This window comes from Chrysochloris asiatica, unplaced genomic scaffold (assembly GCF_000296735.1).
Source record: "Chrysochloris asiatica unplaced genomic scaffold, ChrAsi1.0 scaffold00128, whole genome shotgun sequence".
NCBI classification, from domain to species: domain Eukaryota; kingdom Metazoa; phylum Chordata; class Mammalia; order Afrosoricida; family Chrysochloridae; genus Chrysochloris; species Chrysochloris asiatica.
The window spans coordinates 1,153,039-1,180,955 of record NW_006408646.1 but is presented as its reverse complement, the minus strand read 5'-3'; the positions used below and the strand labels follow the sequence as shown (position 1 = coordinate 1,180,955).

The 27,917-nt window shown below is 43.2% G+C and overlaps 1 protein-coding gene across 1 annotated transcript in view; it reads right to left on the bottom strand.

The window, feature by feature from the left end:
* MYO18B (myosin XVIIIB) overlaps positions 1–27,917 on the bottom strand; it is a 377,810-nt gene that overhangs the window by 65,988 nt on the left and 283,905 nt on the right. Inside the window, exons 36-38 of the mRNA XM_006869188.1 lie at positions 25,876–25,959; positions 24,522–24,659; positions 22,272–22,457 (exon numbers count right to left, since the gene is read on the bottom strand). Coding sequence (XP_006869250.1) covers positions 22,272–22,457; positions 24,522–24,659; positions 25,876–25,959 — 408 coding nt within the window. The remainder of the gene's footprint in view (positions 1–22,271; positions 22,458–24,521; positions 24,660–25,875; positions 25,960–27,917) is intronic.

Genomic DNA, 27,917 nt, shown 5'->3' with positions numbered 1-27,917 from the left:
GGTTCACTCAAAAAAGAACCTTATGGAGCCGTTCTATCCTGTAATGCATGGGATCCTCATGGCCCATGAGTCAGAATCAACTCAAAGGCAATGTTTTGTTTTCTTTTGTTTTGTAAAAGGTCCTGAGTCAGCAGTATCAGCAGCTCCTGGGAGCTTATTACAGATGCAGACTCTCAGGCATCCCTATCCCATCCACTGAATCAGAAGCTGCATCTTAACAGCATCCCTCAGATGATGTCTGTGCCTGGGATGATCTGCAGGTTAACAGCCTAGGTTTCAGAGTCAGAGACTGATTACATAACCTGGTGGCAACCTCTCTTAGTTGATTTAGTCTGGGCCAGTCACTATTCCACTTCGAAGCTTCTTTTTAAAAAATGTTTAAAATAAAGCTGAAACAGTAACGCTCATAAAATTGCAAGTGCAGGTTTAATTAGATGGTGCACTGAAAGCCCTGTGCACAGCGTCTCCACAGAGTAGATTTGTAATAAATGTCTGTCCCCAGTCTGCCTGCTTCCCGTGCTTGCTGATCCCATCCGGATGATAACGTTCATAAGCCTGGGACCACACAGTGGAACATAAAGATGCTGAACTTATTGCCATACACTTGAATAATCTTCCTTGTGACAGAGACTAAAATGACAGCAGCTACTTGACCACTCATGGTCCATTTATTCATTTATTGACTCAGCAGGAAAGAAAAAACACTGCTTGGCCCCATCTCCTGCCCCATCTTGAGGCTACAGCCTAGTTGCTAGCATGCCTATGGGATGAACAGCCTCTTCAACTCTGCCATGCAGGCGGGACCTCAGCTTGTATCCGGCCCATCTTTTTGTCCTCCCTGGCACTCCGAGGCAGCCACTGGTGGCTCTGGTTCAGGGGTTTGCCTCATGAGAGTCACCCACACTAAAGAAGCCTGGTGTTGATTCTGATAGCCTCTCACTATTTTTCTTTAGCTCTTCCCTACCCTCAGGCTCTTTAACCAAAATTTGGAGGTTTAAGTCTACCCAGAGGTACCTGGCAAGAAGAGTCTGGTGATCTGTTCCTGAAAACACTGTCACTGAAAACCCTCTGGAGCACAGCTCTACTGTGACACACACAGGGATGCCATGAGTTGGACTGATTTGAGGGCACCTAGTTTCCAGAGCCTGGCAACATCCGTCTGTCTTCTCTCTTCCCTCTTTGGAGGCCAGATGCTGTCTGGGCAAGGACCCTGGTCTAAATCAGGCAAATCTGTCCATAAAACATCTGCATTGGTGAAAGTACAGGACCTCATTCCCTGATGGGGCATAACTGAAACTGAGAGGAAGCAGCCGCAAACATCCATTAATAATCAGAATGTGGAATGTATGAAATATTAACCTACGAAAATTGGAAGTCATCAAAAATGAAATTTTTGTTGTTGTTGTTAAATGCCGTCGAGTCAGTTCTGACCAATAGCGACCCTGTATAGGGTTTCCAAGGAGTGGTTGGTGAGCTTGAACCACCAACCTTGCAGTTCAAATAGAATTTGAAGTCCAGTTCCTTAACCCACAGCACCACCATCGAAATCCTAGGTATTAGTGAGCTGAAATGGACTGGTATTGGCCATTTTGAATCAGACAATTATATGGTTTACCATGCTGGGAACAACAAATTCAAGCGGAATGGCGTCACACGCATCATACACACAGCATTTCAAGTTCTATCTTGAAGTACAATGCTGCCTGCGTTAAGATAATATCCATACATCTGCAAGGAAGACTAGTTGACATGACTATTATTCAAAGTTATGCACCAACCACTAAAGCCAATAATGAAAAATTGAACAATTCTACAAACTTTTTCAGTCTGAAATTAATCAAATATGCAATCAAAATGCAATTATTGGTAATTTGAATGCAAAAATTAGAAACAGAGAAAAGATCAGTAGTTGAAAAGTATGGCCTTGATGATATATATGATGCTGGAGATCACATACCAACAACTTCTTTATTGCAAATACCTTGTTTCAACAACATATATGGCAACTATACATGTGAACCTCATCAGATGGAACACGTAGGAATCAAACTGACTACATCTGTGGGAAGAAACGATGGAGAAGCTCAATATCATCAACCAAAACAAGGCCAGGGGCCAACTGTGGAACAGACCATACAAGAACAGACCATCAATTGTTTATATTCAAGAAGTGGAAGAAAATTAAAACAAGTATAGGAGAACCAAAATATGACTTTTGTATTTAGAGACCATCTCAAGAACAGATTTGATGCACTGCAGATCAAAGGAGTTGTGGATGACATCAAGAATATCGTACATGACGAAAGCAAAAAGCCACTTGAAAGACAGAAAAGAAATCAAAGACAAAACTAGATGTCAGAAGAGACTCTGAAACTTGCTCTTGAATATAGTAGAGAACATAAAATGACTGGAAGAAATGATGACGCAAAAAAGAGCTGCACAGAATTACAAAAGGCGATTCGAGAAAACAAAGTATTATAATTAAATGTGGAAAGATTTGGAGTTAGAAAACCAAAAGGCAAAAGCTGAAGAATGCATTCAAGTCTCTAGTTGCAATACTGAAGGAAGCATCAAAAGAAGATGGTAGGAATATATGCAGTCATTGTACCAAAAAGAATTGGTCGATGTTTAACCATTTCAAGAGGTATTAATGATTAAGATCCGATGGTAGGAAGAAGTCTAAGCTGCATTGGATAAAACAAGTCTTGAGGAGTTGATGGAATACAAATTGAAATGTTTCAACAAACTGATGTTGTGTGGAGGTACTCATTCATCTATGCCAAGAAATGTGGAAGACAGCTATCTGGCCAACTAATTGGAGGAGATCCATATCTGTGTGTATTTCAAAGAAATGTGACTCAATGGAATGCAGATATTATTATCACATGCGTTAAGTAAAAATTTGACGAAAATAATTTTAAAATGGTTGCAGCTGTCAGAAATTCAAGCCTGATTCAGAAGAGGACATGGAACAAAGGGTATCATTGTTGACATCACATGGATCTTGGCTGAAAGCAGAGAATACCATTAAGATTTTATTTGTGCCTTATTAACTATGTAAAGGCAGTCAACTGTGTGGATCATAACAAATCATGGATAACATTGCCAAGTATGGGAATTCCAAAACGTTTCATTGTGCTTGATGAGGAAACTGCACAGATCAAGAAGTAGTCCTTTGAACAGAACAAGGGGACATTGGATGGCTTAAAATTAGGAATGTATCAAAGTTGTCTCTCTTAATTATATTTATTTAATCTGTATGCTGAGGAAATAATCTGAGAAATTGGATTATATGAAGGAAAACATGGCATCAGAATTGGAGGAAGACTCATTAACAACCTGCAATATTTAAATGATACAACTTTACTTGCTGGAAGCAAAGAGGACTTGAAGTATTTACTGATGAAGATCAAAGGCTACAAGCTTCAGTATGGATTGCACCTAAATGTAAAGAAAGCAAAAAGCCTCACAAGTGGACCACTAAATAACATCATAATAAATGGAGAAAAGATTGAAGTTGCCAAAGACTTCATTTTGCTTGAATCCACAATAAACATTTATGGTAGTGGCAGTCAAGAAATCAAACAACATATTGCACTAGGCAAATCTGCTTCAAAAGACCTCTTCAAAGTATTAAAGAGCATTCACCTGGAGGACTAAGATGCAGCTGACCCAAGCCTCAGTATTTTCAATCACCTCATATGCATGTGAAAGTTGGAGAACGAATAAGAAATACTAAATACTTGATGTGTTTGAATTATGGTGTTGGCAAAGAATATTGAAATTACCATGGACTTCTAGAAGAATAAACTAATCTGTCTTGGAAGAAGTACAATCAGAATGCTCCTTAGAAGTGAAGATGGTAAGACTTCATTTCTCATACTTTGCACATGTTGTCACGAAAGATCAGTTCCTGGAGAATGACATCATGCTGTTAAGTGGAGGGTCAGTGAAAAAGAGGAGGAATGCCAAGGGAATAGATTGATAAAGTGTCTGCAACAACAAGTTCAAACGTAACAATTGTGGGGATGGTACAGGACCTGGTGTCTGTTGTACACATTTCCTTCTGTTGTATAGACAGGCTTGCTACGAGTTGGAACTGACTCAATGACACTTAACAATAACAATGATGAATAAGACTCTTTGGGACCACTCAAGCAGGCCTGTGAGTTTCCCAGACATGTTGATGGAACCCTCTCAGCTTTAATGTTCCAAAGCAGGGTCAGTAAACTATATAGCCTGAGGGTCAAATTCAGCAGTTTCAAACCCACAGTTGTTCAAGAGGAGAAAAGACTAGGTGGTTTGTTCCCTGAAAGATGACAGCTAGGGAACACTATGGAGGCAGTTCTATTCTGCCATATTGGTTTATGAGTCAGAATCGACTCAGAGGTACCCAACCGCACCAACAATGATGTTGAACACGGTTTAGGGTAGCTTCCAGGCTAAGGAGAAGTAAGAAAGGGCTAGTTGTTTACTTCTGAAAACCAGCCAGTGAAAACCTTAGAAATCACGGGGGTGTGGTCTATGCCTGATTAGGACCAGGCACAGGACCAGGCAGTGGTTCATGCCATTGTGTCTGAAGATCACCATGTGCCAGGGTCCATGGTAGCTAGCACATCACAACAGCAACAACAGGGTCACTGAGACCTTGAGGAGAAATGAATGCCATTAGAAGAGAGATGACAATGTTTGTGTCTCTGCCATACCAAGACAATAATTTAATCTATTGGAATTGAGGGATTCTAACTGACAATCAAGATGAGCACATACTACTCTTGGTTGCTCCAGAATCAGGTCCTTACCTTTCAACAGTGATGCAATGATGAGAGAAGGTATATGTGCATAAAGGAGGGACTCGAAATAAAGTAGCATGTGGTCTAGATAGCATCATCCACCCTGGGAAGGAGACTGGAAGGAAGTGGTGGAGAATAGGATAGAACCAAAGAATCTGGACTTTACAACTAAGGATTATGCCTGATAGTGAGTTTCTAAGGAGGTCTTACCCAATACACATCTGTCTTTTTATTACAGCTTAAAGTGGTGGTGGTGGTGGTTATGTGCCGTAGAGTCAGAATCGACTCATAGCGACCCTATACAGGGTTTCTGAGGCTGTAAATCTTTATGGGAGCAGAAAGCCTCATTTTTGTCCCGCGGAACAGCTGGTAGTTTCGAACTGCTGACCTTAAGGTTCACAGCCAGATTCGTAACCACTAGGGTTGTCAAACTATAGCCTGCCTGCTAAATCTGACCCACATTCTGTTTTTACAAATAAAGTTTATTGGAACACAGCCATGCTCATTCATTTCTGTATGTATCCTGTATGGCAGCTTCTGAACTACATACAATAGCAGTGTTAAGTAATTGTGACAGGGACTGTCTAAAAGATTAATTATATCTGATCTTTAAAGAAACCATATCCAACATAAGGCATAAAACAGTCTGTTGTTACCTGGGTGCAATCTCAGTAAACTTTCCTAGTCTTTTTGGAAGAAGTGTCATTGGGTGCCATGGACTCATTTTGACTCAAAGAGTAGAAGTGTCCCATTGGGGTTGCTAGGCTGTCATCTTTATGAAAACAGACTGCCACAAATCTCCTCCCAAGGAGCTGTTGGGTGGGTTCAAACCACCCACCTTGAGGTTTTCAGCTAAGCACTTAACCATCGTACCACCAGGGCTCCTTGGGAAAAAGTGAAAAACATCCTTTCCTTTTGTTAGCTACAGATGCAACATCATTTTTTTCTCCCCACCCACCAAGCAATTAGCTCACAGAGGCAGGAGCCAGACGGATCCCCCCTGAGTGTTTGTTTAAAAGACTCTCCAGCAGAAAGCTGCAGCTCTAAACTGCTGCCAAACTTCAATAACATCATCGACCACATCATCTCCCACCCAAAGCAAACAGGAAACCCAGATCCATCCTCCAGCTGGGTAGGTGTCAGCTACGGACAGCTGCAAATTGCATGAGCAAGGACAGATGTAGCTTGTTTTTGCCTTTCGTTTTCCATTTGAAAACTTTTCGAGGGGGAAGATGAGAACGCTGTTAGGGAAATGAATGTGTTGGTTCTAATTATCCAAGCAGGCGGTAGAGGTGACAGGAGACAGGATGGGCTCCAAGTCTCCAAGTCATTTACCTGGAATGCAGCCAAAGTGAGATTGGGGAAAGTGCAGAATTCTAATGAAGCTGATGCCCAGGACATAGTGCACAAATCAGAAGGCACTGATGGACCCATGGGTTACCAGGGAAACACAGTAGGTGGGGAACATGATTTCCAGAATTCTCAAACTAGAAATGATCCAACCACTGCCCTAGGTCTTCTATCTCTTCTCCACAGCTCAGTGCTCACCTGTTCTTGAAGGCACTCTCTGCCTTGCATTTCATTCTTGTGATGGTGATGGTGGTGGTAATGGCGATGGTACTGATGCTGTTGTTAGTCGTGGTGGTAGTGGTAGTAATGGGAACAGAAGATTTGGTGATAGTGAAGGTGATATGATGTGGTGATGGTGATGATGGTGGTGGTAATGGGGGTGGAAGTGATGGTGGTATGAGGATGAAGTGGTAATGGTGCTACTGATGATGATGGTGGTGGTGGTGGTGAAGATGATGGTGGTGGTAGTACTAGTGGAAGTGATAATGTTGTTAGTCATGGTGGTGGTAACGGGGACAGAATGGTTGGTGAAGGAAATGATGACAGTAGTGGTAGGGATGATGATGGTCAACATTATGCTGGTAATGGGGTTGGAAGCAGAGATGGTGGTACTAGTGATGCGGATGATGATGAGTGGTAATGGTGGGGATGATGATGATGCTCATGGTCATGGTGGTGGTGGTGATGATGATGAAGTGGAAATGGTGGTGATGATGATGATAGTTATGGTAGTGGTAGAAATCAGGTCACTATGGTGGTGATGGTGTTGATGATACTGGGTTTACTTTTGCCGAGCACTATGATAAGTATTTAAGTACATTATCTCATTAAATCTTCCCCATAATGCTGTGAGGGAGTCCCAGTGATGATCTCCGTTTAAAAAGGTAATAGAGGTCCAGAGAAGGTAAGTCCCAGAATGAAGACACACAGTATGGAAGTGATGGGACTGAGATTTGTATCCAGATCTCCTTACTCCTTTTCTGTCAAGCCCTTTCTTTAATACATAGTTATTTAATGCTACTATGTGCCAGGCTGTCTTCTAGGGTAGAGAGACAGCTAACAGGTATTTTAGATTTTATGTGCCAAATGGGCTCTGTCACTCAATGCAGCCACTGTATTGTGAAAGCAGCCACAAGCAATATGCAGATACAGAATCAATCTGGAATGGGCTGGAGAGAAGGAGGTATACATAGAAATGTGGTTGCCCATTGTTGTTGTTGTTGAGTGCTGTTGAGTTGGTTTTAATTTACGGTGACCTTGTTTAGAATTTCCAAGGCTATACATATTTGTGGGAGCAGAAAGCCTTATCTTTCTCCCATGCAGTGTCAGTGGGCTCATGTTTCAGACCTTGTGGTTTGCAGTATCCTACAGAGCCATCTTGCTCCCAGGGTTGCTCATGCTGTTGGTGTTAGGTGCTGTAGTTGTTGTTAAGAACTGCCAAGTTGGTTCCAACTCACAGTGAGCCTGCATAGGGCTTCTGAAGAGTAGCTTATGAGCTTGAACTGCCACCTTGTGGCTCAAATCGACCTTGTGGTCCAGTGCTTATCCTACAGCAATACAACAGGACTCTAAAACACACAACAAGCCTATACACAACAGAACAAAACACTGCTCAGTCCTGTGACATCCTCACGATTGTTGCTATGCTTGAGCCCATTGCGGCTATCACTGTGCCAAACCATCTCGTTGGGGATGGATTTTTCTCTGACCCTCACTTTACCAATCATGATATCCTTCTCCAAGGACTGGTCCACTCCTGCTATTGTCTGAAGTATGAGAGACCAAGCCTTGCCATTCTGGTTTCAAAGGAGCATTCTAGCTAAACTTCTTCCAACCCAGATTTGTTTGTTATTCTGGCCATCCATGGTATTTTGAATATTCTTCTCTACACCATGACTCAAACACATCAGTTTTCTAGTCTTCTTTATTCACTGTCCAACTTTCACATGCATATGAGGCTATTGAAAATACTATGGCTTAGGTCAGGAGCACCTTAGTCCTCAAACCATTATCTTTAGTCTTAAACATTTTAAAGAGGTCTTGTGCAGTTGTTGTGCAGTAGATTTGCCTAATGCAATCCATCATTTGATTTCTTGGCTGCTGCTTCCATGCGTGTTGATTGTGGATCTAAGCAAAACGAAGCATTTGGCAATGTCAAACTTTTCTCAGTTTATCATGATGTTATTTATTGGTCCAGTTGTGAAGAATTTGGTTTCTTTACATTGACGTGCAATCTATACTGAAGACTGTAGTCTTTGATCTTCATCAGTATTTTAAGTCCTCTTTACTTTCAGTAAGCAAGTAAGGTTGTATCATTTACATATTGCAGGTTGTTAATGAGTCTTCTTCCAATCTTGATGCCAGGTTCTTCTTCATATAATCCAGTTTCTCAGATTATTTGCTCAGCATACAGACTGAATAAGTATGGTGAAAGAATAGAAGCCTGGTGCATACCTTTCCTGATTTTAAAACCATTCAGTGTCCCCTTGTTCTGTTTGAACAACTGCCTCTTGGTCTGTGTACAGGTTCCTTATAAGCACAATTCTTCGCAATACTATTCATAGCTTTTCATGGTCCACACAGTCAAAACAAGTCTTTGCATAGTCAAAGCACAGGTGCACATCTTTCTGGTATTCTCTGATGTCAGCAATGATATCCCTTGTTCCACATCCTCTTCTGAATCCTCCTTGAATTTCTGATAGTTCTCTGTTGATATACTGTTGCAGTCATTTAAAAATTATCTTCAGCAACATTTTACTTGGATGTGATATTAATGATATTGTTTGATAATTTCAACCTTCCATTGGGTCACCTCTCTTTGTCCATGGGCACAAATATGGAACTCTTCCAATCAGTTGGTCTTCAAAATTCCTTGGCCTAGATGAGTGAGTGCCTCCAGTGCTGCATCAGTTTGTTGAAAGATTTCAATTTGTATTCCCTCAATTACTGGAACCTTGCTTTTAGTCAATGCTTTCAATGCATCTTGTACTTCTTCCTCCATATTGGTTCTTGATCATATGCTACCTCTTAAAATGGTTGAATATTGACTATTTCTTTTTGGCCCAGTGACTGTGTGTATTCTTTACGTCTTCTTTTGATGTTTTCTGTATCATTCAATATTTTGCCCATTTGTTTTGTTTGTTAAGTGCTTCCAAGTTGGTTCCGACTCATAGTGACCATGTATAGGATTTCTGGGTAGTGGCTGGTGAGTTTGAGAGTTGGAATTTCTACCAGTAAGAGGTAGGAGTAGGCAATCCTATCCCCTCTGTACACAGGGTTGTTATGGATGGGCAACTTAGACACTGGCTACCTAAAATGGTGGGGGTGCGCAGAGGGAAGGGACTATAAGGCACAAAGTGACTGGCTTACAAGTTTTCAAGAGGGAATTTATTTTAAGAGTGTACCAGGGAAGGTAGAGTTCCCACTGAATAGTTTCATCGTGTCTAGATTGGTCTGGTGAAAGGAGATGGGGATACGATTCTTAGGATTCAATAGTGAATAATTGTTATGATGAATTGTGATTGTCACAGTTGTAAAAGTAGCAGTTTTGTAACATGAATGGGGTAGTAGTTAATCTTACATTCCAGGAACAGAGGACCCTAGGACCATCAAGGGAGAAGAGCATAAGTGGAATGTGGGGCCTTGTCTAGAGAAGCGGTGACACCAGATGGAGGTAGAGATGATGACATGGAGAGATAGAGCAGTTGAGGATGCTAGACTCATGGAACAAGAGGGGCTGATTGCTGGTGACCAGAAGGCAAGCTTGCAGAATGTGCCCTTTGGTTGTTTAAATAATTATATGTTCCTGAGTGTTTTTGTGTACATCCAAAAACACAAACAAATCAGAGGAAATAGAAGCAAATACTGTTGAATGATGATGCACTGAGGGGATTGTAATCATTGCAATGAAATGAAATACTATAGGATGAGTGTAAAACCGATGTTCTCCCATGTAAACTGTTGCTCAATTCACAATAAAAACTTGAAAAAAAAAAAGAGGTTCAAGCAGGCATTGGATGAGATAAGGGGGTCTAGATGCCTCCAGGGTTGAGAGTCTATGATACTGCAGAAATTCTGGGGTGGAGGGAGATGCCTGTTCCAGAAAAGTCTACTGCCATGACTTTGAGCACTTCAAGACACAGTTAGAGCTTGTAGTCCCAGAACTAACCAGTTCTGGCCAGCGTCTCATCAGAAACAGCCTCAGAGATCACCTGATGCATTTGACAGAGAGAGAGAGAGTGAGTGCAGCTAGGGAGGGAGGCAAGCCCAAAGCCACAGTCAGGTAGACACTTGAATCCAGGTCTTCCTCCTGATGTTGGTGTTATGGACTGAATTATGTCCCCCTCCAAAAAATATGGAGGTCCCAGCCCCTGTCCCCTGTTCTGGAAAATATGACCCTGTTTGGATATGCAGGTATTACTTGTTATATTAATGAGGTCATAGTAGGGTAGTATGGGTGGGTCCTAAAGCTAATCACTAAAAAACCCACTGCCATCAAATTGATTCCAACTCATAGCAACCCTTTAGGACAGAATCGAACTGCCCCAATATGGTTTCAGAGGCTATACAACTGAACAGGAGCAGACAGCCTCATCTTTCTCCCTTGGAACCACCATTAGCAGACTAATACGAAACCCACCATGCCACCAGATTCACTCAAAAAGTGACTTGTAAAAAGAGCAAACTAGACACAAACACACACAGGGGAAGGCAGACACCCTGGGGAATGCCTGGGACTGCCAACAAGGCAGGGCCATCCCTAGAGTTGATGCCCTAATTCCAACTTCTCACCTCCAAAACTGAGAGACAATAAATGCCTGATCCTTGAAGGCAGCCACTTGTGACATCATCTGTTACGGCAGCACTGGCACACTGTGATGGTGGGGCCCCTCGATTCCCTGGGGAATGCTATCTCCAGAAGATGTTGAATGGTCACAATGGGCACGTCTTCCATCTTGAAGATGAACCTTCCCAAGCCTCCAGGGCAGGCAATTAAGTGGAGCCTAATCTCATCTAAACAATTTGAATGGGATTCATTTGAATCATTTAATGTACACCTGTGCCATTCAATCAATTCCTCCCCTCTCTTTCTTATTTTAAGTAATTAACTTTGCAGAGTTAAGTTACGCTAATTTCCAGCCAGTCTGAAGTGCCAAAAGTTGAATTGATGAAGTCTCAGGGGACAAGATTAGTACCTACGCCTCTGTTTGCCATCCCCGAGATGCTGTACACTATCTGTAATTGATATTAGCAAGTTTAAATTCGGATTAATTGCTGAAGAGCCTGTTTTCAACGCTGAAACAAAGCTGCAAGTGAAGGGTAGGGAGCCGAAGATTCAATTATTACTTGGTCAACTTTCAGTAATATATTTCATTATCAAGATATCTTATCTCGGAGGCAGATGTGGAAGAAGTCATTTCATTGGGTGATCAGACCTCCGAAATGAGACAAGTACTTTTCACCATTTGGGGTTGAGATAGGTGAGAAGCAGTGAGTTTTGGAAATGTGTCTGGTTGGTGGGTCCAGATGACAAAGTCTCCTTTAGGACCAAGGTGACTTTGTGCTTTAAAAAAAAAAAAAGAGAGAGAGAGAGAGAGGTGGGAGGAAAGGGAGAAACCAACAGGAAATCTTGGTGTCCAGGAAGGAGGAGAGCAACTTGATACTGTGGTTTTCCGCACCAGCCCTATGAGAACACAGGAGGCCATTAGGCATGGGGAATGGAGCCAGTGTGTGAACACAGAGGTTATAAACATGTCGGGTCATTTTGGATCATACTGAGCTAACGGGCGGTAATGAAGAGAACTATCTTCCTTGTCAGGAGAGCCATAAAAGGGGTTATTTACAACAGACTCCTGGCCCCAAATGCCCTCCATACGGAATGCCTTTTTAAATACTACAGTTCCCAGTCAAAATAATTCATCTTTAGGGTCTGAAGTTCATAGCCGTTTGGAGGAGGAAAGTACGGGGAAGATTTTACAATGACTTCCTTTACTCTGGAGTCCTGGTGTGGTGCTGTAGGGTAAGCACTGAACTGCTAACCAAGCACTCCTTAGAATCAGAACTGACTCAATGGCATCTAACAACCGCCTTGACTTTGAGTTTGGAGAAAGCCACTGAGGCCGGTGGGGAGAGGGCTTCGTTCAGACCTAGAGTCTGAAACACCAGGCTTTGGGTGGCCAAACCACACACACACAAATCCCAGTTGCCTCCTGGTGACCCCATGTGTGTCAAACTAGAACTGGGCTTTGAAGGGTTTTCAGTGGCAGAATTTTCTGGAAGTCAGGCATCAGGCCTCTCTTCTGAGACACCTCTGGGTAGACTCAAACCTCCAACCCTTTGGTTAGCAACTGAGTGTGTTCATCATTTACACCACTCACAGACTCCACAGCACAAAGACAAACAAACTAAAACTAAGCCAAAGCAGCCAATCAAACAAACCAGAATCTGGCTCCCTAAGACCAACATTCTCAGAGGCTTGGGGAAAGCCAACAGAGGGAAGAGGAGAGGAACTGTAACATTGCCAAGGATAATTAGGTGACCTACAAGGCTAGGAGCGTGGCCTGAATTACCTGCCATAGGCACTACAAGTAGATGTGATGATACCCATTTTGTTGTTGCCAGGTACTGGCAAGTCCATTCTGACTCATGGAGACCCCATGTGGCAGAGTAGAAGTATCCCAGAATCTTCTCGACTGTCCTCTTTATGGAAGCAGATTATTGGTCTTCCTCCCAAGAGCTGCTGGATAGATTCAAACTGCTAACCTTCCAGTTAGTAGCTTAGCACTTAACCATTTGCACCACCAGAATTCCTTTTATACTCACTTTACACAGGCAGGAAAAGGACTTTCTCTGGCGGTTACCTCTAATGGTGGAGTTGTTGTTTTTATTAAGTGCCGTCAAGTTGATTCCTCATAGCAATCCTATATAGTAGGGTTTGCAAGGAGTCCTGGTGTGGTGCCGCGGGCTAATGCATTGGACTGTAAGGTCAGTTTGAACCAAAATGTTGGTGGTTCAAGCTCAGCAGACGCTCCTGGGAAACCCTATACAGGGTGGCTGTGAGTCAGAACTGACTTGATGGCACTTACCAAAAACAACAGTAGGGTTTCCAAGGAGCAGCTAGTGCATTTGAACCACTAACCTTCCTGTTGGCAGTCTAGTACTTATCCTATAGCACCACACCTGGAAGCTCGACCAAAGGAACAAGTCAGTGAGTGATGGGATTTGATTCCAGAACTTTCTGACCCCTATAGCCTCAGAACTTGGGTCTGGGGATTCCACCCTAAAGAGACCCCAAGCCAGTAGTTGTGGTCACATCAGCTTATAAAAGATTTTATTACGTCTCCAGGACTTTTGTGAACCAATTGTTAAACACAATTATTCTTACAAATTAAATAATATAAGCTTAGCAATTATATTGAAATGAAAGGGACTCAATACTCAAAACACAAAACAACAAAAGCAAAGAAAATCACCTACTGCTGTTGAGTCGATTCTGCCTCATAGTGATGACCCTTATCAGACAGAATAGAATTGTTCCACAGGATTTCCAAGGCTCTATATCTTTCTGGAACAGATGGACTCATCTTCTCCCTTGGAGTGACTGGTGGGTTTAAACCATCAAGCTTATGGTTAGCAGTTCAACACTTAGTCCATTGTGTCACCAGGACATCTAAGTCAAAATGCAGCACTTTCTAGTTACATTGCTACTATATCAGCTCTTGAGGTTATTATATCTGTTGTATCTATATGGTAAAAATGCCATCTAATGGTGAGCCATTGCCTATCAGGTTCCTGGGTGGCACAAAAAATTTGCATTTGGCTCTAAGTCAAAAGGTAGGCAGTTCAAAACCCAACTTGTGGTGCCGAGCAAGAAAGGTCTGACAATCTGCTTCTGTAAGGATTATAGCCACAAAACCCCTAGGGAGTTCAGTTCTATTTTGTAACCCATGGGGTTATTGTGAGTCACAATCAACTGGGCAGCAACAGGTCTGGTCACTGAACATCACTTCCCAAGTTTGTTTTCAGTGACATCGTGTTGGTAGCTTGAAATCAGCCCTGGCGAGAGGATTTACAACAGGGCAATTGGCAAACGTGACATTCAAGAAACAACTACTCTAGGGAGGGAGGTGGCTGTTAAGTGTTTACCTGCACACCACCTCTCCATGCTCTTCACCTGAAGGCCTGGCATAAACTTTCCAGATCCAAATTCATACAACCGCTCAAATGCTTCAAAGGAAAGCTTTCTGCTGACAATAAATTCACCAATACAGTGGGGGACCGAGCCCTCAGGGCTACCCCATCATCTACTTTCGACCACACATTCTTTGTAGTTTTCTCCCCAGAAGGTAGAAACTATCCCCCAAAGTACCGCTGAGTAAATAATTCATGGGTCATGTAAAATTGATACTGGATTTAACAGAAGTCGAGTCATAAGTAGTTGTCTATTAACTATTTATGACTTTGTCCAGGCGGCTGACAAGCTCGACTCCACCAGGAGATCACACCCACACCCCATGTTTTATTTAAACATTATTAAAAGGATACAGTCTGTAGAGGGCCCTTCATTTCCACTCCCAATGAGATGCTGCTACGAGGATGCCCCTGGGTCTCAGAAAAGTTGGGACTGTATTTGGCTGGCACGGGCACCACTCCCTCCTCCTCCCATCCCTGATTTCCCCACACCCTGCCCTGGAATCCACCTGCCCTGAGACCTGGAACCCATCACACGTCACTTCCCTAAGCCTCCATTTCATCATGTGTAAAGCGGAGGGACCCCAAACTGAAAAACCAAGTCCAACACAGTCCAGCCAGTTCTGACCCAGAGTGAACTGCTCCTTAGGGTTTCTAAGATTGTCACTCTTTACAGAAGCAGACAGTCTCATCTTTCTCCCAAGGCTCAGTTAGTGGGTTTGAACCACCGATCTTTTGGTTAGAGGCCAGCTCTAGGCCTCCAGGAATCCTTTTTAGCCTAGACATGGGAGGGCTGAAGAAGAACAAGAAAGGCAGAAGTGAGCAGGTGGGGATGGGAGAGTGACTCAAGAAACAGGGGCATGCCATTAGCTATTGCATGTGAGGGGAAGTGCAATAAGAAGGCAAAACGGGGAGATGATGGAGCTCTGTACATATCCTTGTATCTGCTGTATCTCTGACCTCTTGAAGTTCTAGGCACTGCCTACCACACAACAGGCATTCACTAGGCACTTGCTGAAGAACCACTAATGAACACGATTGGATGATTACTCCCTTGAAAGTTGTCAGTCAACATTTGCTTCATTGTGTAAGAAACTTAGAGTGCTTCCTCCAGGCATGCTTTCCCAGGTCTCCTGGTTGTACTAAACCACTTCCTCCTCTGCCCACATGCCCCTTGTTGTCTTCTCTTCTGGTTGTTGAATTCTTCTAGAGCTCAGCCTCTGGCCCATCCATGTCTACATCTCCCATAACATCAGAATTGGGGCTAGACTCCGAGTAGGACCCAAATACAAGGTGGTTGATCTCATAGTTTCATTTTTCATAAAAAGATGTAGATATCGATATATTGATTTGTCCCTGGGTGGTACAAACATTGAACACAGTCGGTTATTAACTAAAGGTTGGAGGCTCAAGGCCATTGTTCCAGCCACTGTGTCAGCCCATCTTGTTGGTTATTGAAGGTCTTCCTCCTTTTCAGTGGCCCTTTACTTTACCAAGTATGGTGTTCTTCTCCAGGGACTGGTTCCTCCTGATAACATGTCCAAAGCATGAGACACAAAGTCTCGCCATCCTGGCTTCTAAGGAGCATTATTCTAGTGACACTTCTTCCAAGACAAATTTGTTCATTCTTCAATATTCTTCACTAAAACCATAATTTAAAGGCATCAATTCTTTCCCACTCTTCCTTATTCTTTGTCCAGCTTTCCCATGCAGGAGATGACTCAAAAGGCCATAGCTTGGGTCAGGTGCACATTAGTCATCAAAGTGACATCTTGGCTTCTTAGGATTTTAAAGAAGTTTTTTTTCCTTTTTTTTCTTTTTGCTGTAGATTTGCTCAATGTAATATGGCACTTAATTTCTTGACTGCTGATTGAATCCATGGGTGTTGACTTGTTGATTGAATAGAATGAAATTCTTGACAACTTTAGTTTCCTCACCATTTATCATGACCCGGTTAACATATGAAGGGCAAACCAAGCCAAATAAGTTCACCCTACTAAGTTCCATTTGGCCTAAAGTCCCTTGTACCTGCCCCAAAGGGTGCTACTTAAATGAGAGAAGTCAGTAGCCCAGTAGTCCAGGCACAGATAACCACCTACTACCATCACAGAAATTCCTACTCAGAGGAATTCTGAGACTGTAAATCTTAATGGGAATAGACAGCCATCTTCCTCCCATGGAGCAGCTGGTGGGTTTGAACCACTGACATTGTGGTTAGCAGCCCAATGCTTAACACTAAGTGGTACACAAACACTAAGTCAACATCGTCACCATCCACCATTGCAACAAGTGGCCCTTCCCACTTCCCTTGACCCCTCTTGAATGCCCCTGTCCTGGGACCTAGGTAGCTTCCTCTGAGCTTAACTTTGAAATTCAATGGGATTTAAATTTTCAGATGAGCTGTCTTGTTGCCCCGGTGACAAAGGGGCTTGGATGATTGAGAGCCAGAATATTCTTTTCTCCATAATGGCTTCTGGAGTCGCCAGGAATAGTACATTTACTAAAATTAATGACTAAACCTCATTTTTCTTTCTTTTCTTTTTCTGGGAAGAGAAGTTTCATCAGTGGAGTAATGGATCCTGACCTGGATGTGCCGGTAAGCTGGCTGTGGTGTAAATCATTCACACAGAACAACTCGCAGCCCTTTAAACCAACATCACCAGTGACGGATGTTCCAGGCTGGGGACAGGCGGAGAGGAGTGAACAGGAGAGATCTATCAACATCCTTCTTCCTTCTCATGTTTTTTCGTCTCCCCCAGCAAAGCCATTTGTCCACAGGGTTAGTTGAAAGGGCAGCATGGTATAACTAGGCTAGCTTCAGAGTTGGACGTACAGGGGTGCCAATCTCAGCCCTGACACTCCCTAAATCTGCATCCCAGCAAGGGTATAGCATGTCTCTGCACCTCCCTCCCTGTCCTTGTCCACAAAGGAGGAGTTGTGCCTACCTTCTGGAGTTGATGTAGGTGTTGAAGAAGACAACTATGCAAAGCACCTGAGCGTGTGATGACTCAGGGTTTGTTGGTGGATGGATAGATGGATGGATAGAGGCACAAATGGACACTTGGCCTGTGAAGTTAGGAAGTTCATTCTCTTCAGTCCAGGGAAAATTGCATTTTAAAAATAAAAAAGGAATTTGACTCAAAGGAGTCATTTGATGGGGGAGATGCTGGGCATCAGAGAGAATTTTGGGTGCCAAATGGCCTTCTAAGATAGATTCCTGGGTGACACAAGCAGTTTGCACTCACAGGCTAACCTGAAGCCACCCAGTCTGAACACAAACAGTGGAGCCATGAAAGAAAGGCCTGGAGACATGCTTCTGAAAAGCTCACAGCCAGGAAAAAGCCCTATGGAGTATCTACTCTATTACACAGTGGATTGCCCTGAGTCAAAATCGACTTGACAGTAGATGGTTTGGTTTTGTATTGATTGGTCTGCCCTCCGAAGAATCCTCCAAACCCTTTGCTTTGCCAGTGATTACTCTGAGCTTGCCTGACAGAGGAACTCTATGAAATACACTAGCGATGACCTTAACATTATCTCCCCATGCAGTGGGCATTCTTAGAAGGCTAGGGCAAGTCTTTTTCCCCCACTGAGTCCCAGCATCCAGCATGGAGCTCAGCCCATAGTGAGAAGCACGGCTAGGTAGTGAATGAATGAGTGAAGCAGAGCCCTGATGACCTTGCAGGATTTGAGCGATGTTTAGAAAGAATGTAGGATGCTGAAGGCCCCCTCTGAATGCCCCGTTGTCTTACTGGGGTGGGATGTAGGAAGGCAAAATGGTGACTTGGACTTCAACAGTTGACATAACCTCTCCAGGGAAACTTGGGAACTACCAGGGGGCCAGGTCAATGGGGATGGGAACTGGGGCTGAATCGTAGGGCTCATTTCACCACGACAGGGCTCACTGACCTCTTACATGGAGCTTGTGTTCTGCCCTTCATTGTCCTTCCTACCAAGGCCCATCCCTGTGTCACTCAGTACTCCACAGATAGGTGTGAGATGAATAAGTCACTAAATGAGCGATACACAAGGAGGCTTCAAAAGTTCATAGAAAAATGGGATGAAAAGATGATGGAATTTTCCCATACACTTTTTGAAGCTCCCTCGCATGAACATATGGCTTTTGTACTCCTTCTAATGGAAATTTCCCTGGGGCCAACAGCAACCGTAGACAATAAACAACATCATAATAAATGGAGAAAAATTGAAATGGTCAAGGATTTCATCTTATTTGGCTCCACATTAATGTCCATTGGAAGCAATAGTCATGAAATCAAATGATATAATGCATTGGGAAAATCTGCTGCAAAAGATCCCTTTAAAGTGTTAAAGAACAAAGATGTCACCTTGAGGACTAAGGTGTGCCTGATTGAGCATTTTAAATCGCCTCATATGCATGTGAAAGCTGGACAATGAACAAAGAAGGTCAGAGAATTGATGATTTTGAATGATGATGCTGGTGAAGAATATTGAAAAGTACCATGGGCTTTCAGAAAAATGAAATAATCTCTGATGGGGGAAGTTCGGCCAGAATGCTCCTTTCAAGCAAAGGTGGTGAGACTTCATTTCACATACTTTGGTCATATTGTCAGGAAAGGCCAATACCTGGAGAAGGATATCACGCTTGGCAAAGTAGAGGGTCAGCGATCATGGGCTCAAACATAGCAATTGTGAAGATGGCACAGGACGGAGCAAAGATTCCTTCTGTTGTGCATCGGGTCAGTGTGAATGGAAACTGACTCGAGGGCACTTAACCACACATCAGAAAAGGCATGGATAGGCTGCTGAGTTTGGGCATCCACCAATTAGGAAGGGACTGCTAGTCTAACACTGTCCTGTTGTGCCATGCTTATCCCAATTAAGTGGCATTGGGTCACCCAACAGGTAGGCAACACTCACTCTTAGAACACCAATCAAGTGGTAACACACCCTTCCCTCCCAACCACAAATACATTACAACCACTAAAACAGCCTTGAAACACTATTCTGAATGGTACAACCAGAACACAGAGACTGAGGCAGCTTTAATTTTCATCATGCATGCAAGCTTTGTGTTTTATGATTTTGCATTCACTTTCATTTTCATCTATATATTGCAGGTTGCACTGCCATCTTTAAAAAAATTATTTATTAATTTTTTATTGTGAATTGAGTGAAGGTTTTTGAGAAGATCATTAGTTTTACGTTCGACAAATCATATACTCCATTTCATCTCAATGATTACAATCCCCACTGAGTAACATCACTCATCCCACTTCCTCCCTGTGACTCTTACTTCCTTCCATTCCTCCTTCTTTCCCAACCCATCTGAACATTGTCCTTGGGCCAATACTGCCCTTTTGATTATGAATAGTTGACTATTTTATGGTGAGCATAACTCTCTGGTGGTGGTGTCTCCCCTCTACACTTAGCTATTTCTTGACTGAAGATTGAGTTATGGGGTAGGTTCAGTTCCAGACCTGAGGGTAAGTGACTAAGAGCCATTGTCTCTGAGCTCCACCCATCTCTATCTGACCAGTAAGACTGGTCTCCTTTATGCTTTGGAATTTTGTTCCACATTGTCCCCTACTCTATTGAAGACCTTCTAAACCATCATCTATTTTGTATTTCGGGCTCTTTATAAAGGTGTCCATCTGGTCCTGAAAATGTGGGTAGGTAAAGGAGAATGAGACAAAATAGGAGGAAGAGAAAGAGAAGAAAGACAGAGGAGAGGATGGGATAGCAAGGAAAAGAGGCAGGATACCCCGGTCTACCTTCAAGTCAATTCCAATCATAGTGACCCTATAGGATAAAGTAGAACTGTCCATAGGGTTTTGGTGACTGTCAATCTTTATGGAAGCAAACTGTCTCATCTTCTGCCCTTGGAGCAGCTGGTGTGGGTCCCAGCCACCAACCTTTCAATTAGCAGACAAGACTGGAATGTCTGCATGCTTGCCCCATTAGAGAGGGTGGGGCAGACACTTGAGGGAAGGCAGGGAGTACAGGATGGGAATGCCTGGCTAAGAAACTAAGCTGGTGAATAGGGCAGTGGTCCTGTCAAATGGAGAAAAGAGCCTGTCTCTCTAAGCTATAAGGGTGGAGGACCTGCCAGTCTGGGAGCCTGGACCTGGTCTGGGAACCTCAAGCCCTGCATGGTGTACCTGCCACTCCTAGCCCCCAAACAGACTGTCTGCCTGTGCAGTGCCAGATCTAATGGCAATGACACAGGCCATGGGAGGCAGCAACCTGAGGAATATATTTAAGCTGTTGAGACCTGTTACAAAGCCAGAGTGGGCCAAGGTGGGAAGCAGAGAGTGACTGGCATTTAGAGACCTCTGGGCCAAGTTCTGTTGGTGCAGTTGTTAGAGCACTTGTTACAAACAGAAAGAGCAGACAGTTTGAGCTCACCTGCAGCTCTGCAGGAGAAAGATGAGGCAGTCTGTTCCCATAAAGACGGACAGAAATGCTCTGGGGCAGTTCTACTCTGTGTTATGAGGTCACTATGATTCAGAAGCGACTCAATGAGAATGGATTTTTAAAATCCTTTTAGAAGAAGTTCTGATGGCACTGTGGTTAAGCACTTGTCTGCTAACTGAAAGGTTGGTGGTTTGGACCCACCAGCTGCTCTGAGAGAGGAAGATGAGGCAGTCTGATCCCATTAAGATTTACAGTCTTGGAAACCCTATGGGGGCAGTTCTGCATTATCCTATAGGGTCACTGTAAATTGGAATGTACTTGAAGGCAGTGGTATCTGGGCCAACCCTCTGCACACTGTGGGCAGTCTCAGGGAGGGCTCTATGTATGGTACTGGGCAAGGGGCTATAGACTTCCGTATCTGGAGTCTTTGGGCTTCTGGGCTCATGCGGTATAGCTCTCTCTCTGAGACCCTTGCAGGAAACTGTTCTCAGAAAAATACACTGACACCATCCACTGGAAGAAAATCAACTTAAATTGTGCCTTGGGTCCCCTGCCAGGCAAAATATGGTTTAGCGGCTAAAAGAACAGACTCTGGAGCTGGACAGCCCTGGGTTCAGATTCTTACGAGCTGGTGATCTTAAGCCAGAGAATGTACCACTGTGCCTCGAGTTGGGAAAAATGGATGCTCCATGCCTTAGTTTGCCCATCTATAGAATGGAAATAAGACGACTTCACGTTTAAATGAGAAATACCTAACCCAGAACCTGGAATAGAGCAAGTGCTTCATAAAAGGTGACTTTATCATCATCACTTATTGTGTTTTGGTGTTGTTGTGAATAGTGACCTCCCTCTCCCACCCCAGACACACACAAAGTTAATTAGAGGTTTCCTTAATTGACTTCTCTTCTGGAAACCTCAGTTTCCTCATCTGTAAAATGGGGATAGTAATTCTGACTTGATGGGGTTGTTATAAGGATTATAGGAGACCTGGCACAAGGTAGACATGCAACAAGCACCAATTTTCTCCTCTTTCTAGGAGTGGAATGTATGAGACAGGAAGGAAAGTTTGCAGTTGTAGACTATGCAATAATGAAGGTCATTGGTCCACTGTGGGGCTGCCCCCTGGACTTGCAGCCAATGAGAGGTTATATCTCAGCCTAGCCCCATCAGACTTCTTCCCACCTCTGCCAAGAGCAGATTCCCACTCACAGTATCCCTGCAGGGTAGAATAGAGCTGCTCCCTAGGGTTTCCGAGACTGTCAGTCTTTACAGAAACAGACAGCCTCTTCTTTCTCCCAACAGTGGGTTTGAACTGCCAACCTTGCAATGAGCAGTCCGACATGTAATCTACTGTGCCACTGTGCTCCTCTGGCTTCTCCATATATCTTTTTCAAACCCTGGGAGAGAGGTCCATTCACCTCCCATGCAGAAGACTTCAAATCCTTGACTGAGGAAAGGAGGGCTCTCCCTCACCCAAGACCCTCACTAGCTAGTAGCCAGTGCCCAGGATAACCATGGCCTCTGGCAGGCCCCAGGACTCACCAGCTCCATGCAGCGCCGGCTCGCTTCTGCCTCCCGTTGCATCAGCTCCTCCATGTCCACTTTCAGTTCCTCCAGGCGCCGCTGGTAATACTGGCTGCTCTCCCGCTGCTGGGACTCCGAGGCTGCTGCCTGAGACAGCTCCTGGCCCATCTTGATCAGACTGTCCCGGAGCCGGATCACCAGCACCTGAGGGAGAGGGCAAAGAGCACATACCCTCCTTGGAGTCAGAAACCTAAGCACCAGGAGAGAATTCTTTAGCTGTTTGTTGTTGTTGTTGTTGTTGTTGTTTTTTAAGTTTCCTTTTATTGTGAACTGAGTGAAGGTTTACAGAACAGATCATCAGACCCACATTCAATAATTCATACACTTTGTGTCTCTACGATAATTGCAATCCCCTCCAAGTATCATCAGTTACTCTATTCTCTTTAACTCTTGCACTCCTTCCTGTGCTGTGCCTTCCACTATCTTTATCTTTCCTCTGCCAACCTCCCTCTTGCTGTAAATTGCCTTTCCCATCACCCAAATTAACATGTGTCTCTGGTAGCATAGTGGTTACGGATCAGGCTGAGAACCGCAAGATCAGCGGTTCGAAACTACCAGCTGTTCCACGGGAGAAAGATGAGGTTTTCTGCTCTCATAAAGATTTACAGCCTCAGAAACCTTGTACAGGGTCCCTACGAGTCAGAACCAACTCCACAGCACATAACAACAACAACAACAACTCTCTAGTGTTATCTTTTCATTCATCAAATGGCACCTAGACTGCATGACCCACACAGTTGTGGCAAACATAAGTTGGAGTGGAGGATGGGAAAGTGCTCTGATGACTGAGATGTCCTCTGCAAATGCTCCATGTCACTGGCCACAGAGCTTCAGACACCTTCCTGTGATTCAGACACCTTCTTGGCTCCCAACACAAAGGTGATGTGAATATATCATTGATCAAGACTCAGCCATCCTTCAAGATCCATGCTACCTCTTCCTGGAAGGCTGTTTGATTCCACAGCTGTAAGAACTTCTATTTTCCACACCCTACAGGCTTCTCTCCACTTTATGAGTATTTATGTACTAGCTTTACCACTTCTACAAAGTTACATGCTTCTAGAAACCAGGATCTGCTTGATACATCTGTTTGCCAGGCAAGTAAAACAGAGTCTATGTGAGACCAGAGGTCAACAATGACTCTAAAGCAAAAATGAAAAGACAAAAAGGAGAACTGAAGATGGCACAACCAAAACACCATTAAAGAGAATGCCTGTTGACACACTGTAAAAATTATCACTGTCACCAAACAGTTTGCATAGAAATTGTCAAGTGGAAATCTAATTTACTATGCAAAATTTCATCAAAAACACAACAGAATAGTCTTCAATAAACCAATAAATAGGATAGGTAAAAACCAACATATGATACAGCCCAACAGTCTCTGCTTAATGATTTAAAAAGTAGTGCATTAAAGTTTCATAGTGATTAGCAAAGACAATCATGCCTTATGGATCCCATGAGCAGATTCAAGAATTCCTGGGGTTAAGGTAAAGAGGATTTTTCTTCTGTTCTTCATCCTTAGCAACCTTGTTGGAGAAGCCAGATGCCCACTGGGAGATTGGGAGACAGAGTGAGGAACAAGGCAAATACTAAGCGCTTGACATATTTCTGTTCAAGATGAGTACTGAGTTTGTAATTGGATGAGTGGATGGAAGGAGTAGAAAGAAGGGGTCAATGGATAAACTCACAGGCAGACAGGGGTTGAGAGTTGAGAAAAAAAGGAACAGAAGAAAGAAGGAAAGGGAATGGAGGGACAAATGGAAAGGGGAGGGTGGATGGATGAATGCAGCAATGATGGTGGATAGAGATGAATACATAGAAATCGGTAGAAGGAGATGGACAGGTAGATGAATAGGTGACTTGTGAGCTGGTATGGTCAGAAAGGAAGGAAGGGCACATGGAGTAAAGGAAAAGAGGAAGGAGGGAAATGGGTGAGTAATGTTTATCTAGAAAAAGACATATGAGTACATAGAAAGTCCTCACTGCTCTTCATCTGAGATTTAGAGATTGTTGTCATTGCTAGGTGCTGTCCAGTCGATTGCAATTCATAGTGACCACATATGACAGAGAACCGTCCCATGGGGTTCAATAGGCTGCCATCTTTATGGCAGCAGATCAGGGTGTATTAACACCTTTGACCTTTAGGTTAGCAACCAAGTGCTTTTCTATTGCAACACCAGGCTCCTTTTGCATGTCAATAAGTACCTCCAATCTCTTGATCTGCACTTTCTGGAACTCCGTCTTATTCTCTAGATCACAGATGATTGCCTCTTGCCTGCTGACGATGGCTCTCTCCACCGTGGATTGCTCTAGGTACTCGATGTGCATCTGAGCCACCTGCAACTGGAGGTAAACCCAAGAGAGCCATTAGCCACTTGTTGGTCCTGGATCCCGGAACTCAGCCCTGGACCCAGGTACACCCCTCTTTCTCTGCTCAGGTACTGCATGTTGGATGTCCACACAGCAAGCACTGCTGGGCTCCCATTTGAGGGTCTGGTTAGACCCTCACACCAACGCCTGCCCCTGGCTCTCAATTGCTAGGAAGCAAGGCTTCCTATGCCTTCAGTTTCCAAAGCAGGACTTTCAACCAGTGCTCCTCTTCCCCTCTTGCCAAAAAGTACTAAAGAGCAATGTCAGTATGCAAGCAGCAAACTTCAACATCAAGAGACAGAGTCAACAGTGGGTCTAGGGGACAAGAGCATGTATCAGGCTTCACACATTGGCTCTAGCACTTTCCAGCAAGCCAGCTCCCCTCCCTGAGTCTCTATGTCTTCTTTTTTGTTCTAAGGATTGAATGAGATGAGTGATTGAGACATAATAGAGTCATTATCAGGGCCATCAAGTCCATTTGGACTCATAGCAACTGCCCCATTGGGTTTTCTAGCCTATAACTTAATGGGAGCTCATTGGCAGGTCTTTCTCTCACTGGGTGAGTTTGAACCACCCACCCTTGGTTTAGAGCCAAACAGCTTAACTGTGGCACCACCTGAGCTCCTTGGCACATACTGAGCACCTAACAGCTGGCAACTGCTGCTGTTACATCTTTGTTGTTGTGCTGCTGTTATTCAGGACATTTCCTTTTGGAGACCTGGTTGCTCACTCAGTAACTCTAAGCAGATATATACAATGGCTCTCAATGAACTCTGACAATGTCGTGGATAATAGCAACCCACTGGGTCATGAGGGTCAAGGCAGAAGTGTTTGAAGGTCCCATGACTTCAAAGAAAGACTTCACAAAGGGCGAATATCCTGTTTTTTCTTGAACCTATTTTCTCAAAAGGGGAAAATCCTGCAGTGTCTGGCTTATGGGTCCCATTCCTTAGGGTATCTTTGGATGCTGAGCAGGCATGTGGTGTGTGTGTATATATACGTGTGTGTGTGCATACTGGGATTGTTCTTGACTCATTTGGCACCCAACTAGAGTTGCATAAGTGTTCAGTGAATGAATGTGAGTGACTGATGAAAGTTTCCAAGAACCAAAATGTGAGGGCCAAGAAGGGATCCTTTCTGCCTTCCCTGCTACAATATGGTAACAGCAACGGCAGCTTGGAGCACCTACTTGTTCTTGAAGCTTGTGCTTTTCTTTGTTAGCTTCCTCCAACTGCAACTGCATTTCTTGGATCTGACCAATGTCAGCAGCAGACTGATGAGACAAAAAGAAAAAAATTATATCTCCATATAAATATATATGACATCCTAAGACTAGGAATTTGATGGGAAACCATACCCAGAGTTCCCCTCTTCCCTAACCCACAATACCGAAGTCCTATACGAATCAGGCTGCAAACCTCAAGGTCAGCAGTTTGAAACTACCAACTGTTCCATGGGAGAAAGATGAGGCTTTCTGCTCCCCTAAAGATTTACAGCCTTGGAAACCCTGTACAGGGTTGCTATGAGTCGGAACCAACTCCATGGCATATAACCACCACTATAGAGTTTGTACCACAATGCTATTGTTGTTGTTAGCTACTAGCAAGTCAGCTCCCTAACTCATGGTGACCCCAACCACGATGTGGTATGACTGTTGGGATCCATAGGGTTTTTACCAGCTGATATTTCAGAAGTGGATTTCTAGGACTTTCTTCCTATAAGACAATAGCTGGCCTTCAAAAGTTATCCCCTCCCCGCCAACATCCTTCATTCCAACATTCACTGAGCCACTTGTCCTTGTGCTTATGACTTTTTCTAATTGTTCCATACATTATTATTCAACCCATACAGAAATAGGTGATCCAATTCCGTGGAGAGATAACTATTCTGAATGGCCAGTAACTGGGATTGTAGAACTAGCTATTGGCCTTGCCAAGCCACAAAACCTTTCTGCACCTCAGTATCCCCACCTATCAAATGGGCTGATCATTGCTCTTTAGCCCTTCTGTATAGAATTTCTTCAGAAATTGAAAGAGCCAGTAGAGAGTAAAGTTCCTTTTAAAATAAAAATGTAGAATGAAATGATGACGTGTGATAATCTCTGAAGTAAGAATCTAAGAGGGGAGCGGAGCCCTCACTTTCTATTCTCCATGTATATTTATTATTCACATATCTGTTAATTTTGTAATGAGGCAAATAAAGAAACTTCCATTTTGAACAAAAATAGTGAACTTCAGAAATGGAGATGTTGACACAGGCTATTTTGGGACTTGTTTTTTTAATGTAGATGATATAGTTGATTTTTGTAACTTTTTCTTTTGAACCAGGTGAAGGTTTACAGAGCAGCTCGGTTTTCCATTCAACAATTCATACACCTTTTGTTGCCTCTCATTGATTACCATCTCCACGGTGTAACATCATTCATCCCACCCCCTCCATGTGTTACCTGTTTCCAGCCCTCCTTCTTTCCTAAGGCTTTTGCCTTCAGAGCTTTGTCCTTGAGTAAATGCTGCCCTTTTGATCTCAAGTGGTTGATTATTGTAAGGTGTGTGGAGATCCCTACGTAGACCTGTCTATTGTTTGGCTGAAAGTTGTGCCATAGACCTAATACAGTTTTAGGCCTTCTCCCCACCTACCAGATCCTTATGTTTGTTTTTATATATAATGTCCAGGCCTCTAGTTATAAACAAAATTAAAATGGCACAGCAAGTATTGTCAAATACAACCCAAAGATTTGTACACACAGGGGAGGTTTAAGTACCGAGAAGAATGTTCCCCCAAAATAAATTGCCAAGTTTATAGGTAAAAACTGCCATGCTATACACTTTGAAAGAACTATAGTTTTAAGTAGCAGAAACACCACTGTTTAGTTGTAAATATTTGAAAAGGAAAGATAGCTAATGACTGAGAATATAAATTACAGGATTAATTTTTAAATTTGTATCTTTGTTTCAAGATGTATGTGAACCACTGGAGATGGGATTCATCATTTTTTTTTTTTCTGTTATCTAAATGTGAATATCTATTCACTTTAATTTTATATTTAACTTACGATATAGAAAGTCAACAAAATTTGAACAAATGTATCTGGAGCAAATCACTTTAACCCTTTTAATCCTCATTTAAAGATGTTATGAATTTTAAATGTAATAACCTACTTGAGAGTGATTAGAGTTAGGTAGATAATGATTTCAAAGGTGATTTGTAAGCTATCAAGTGCTATATCATATT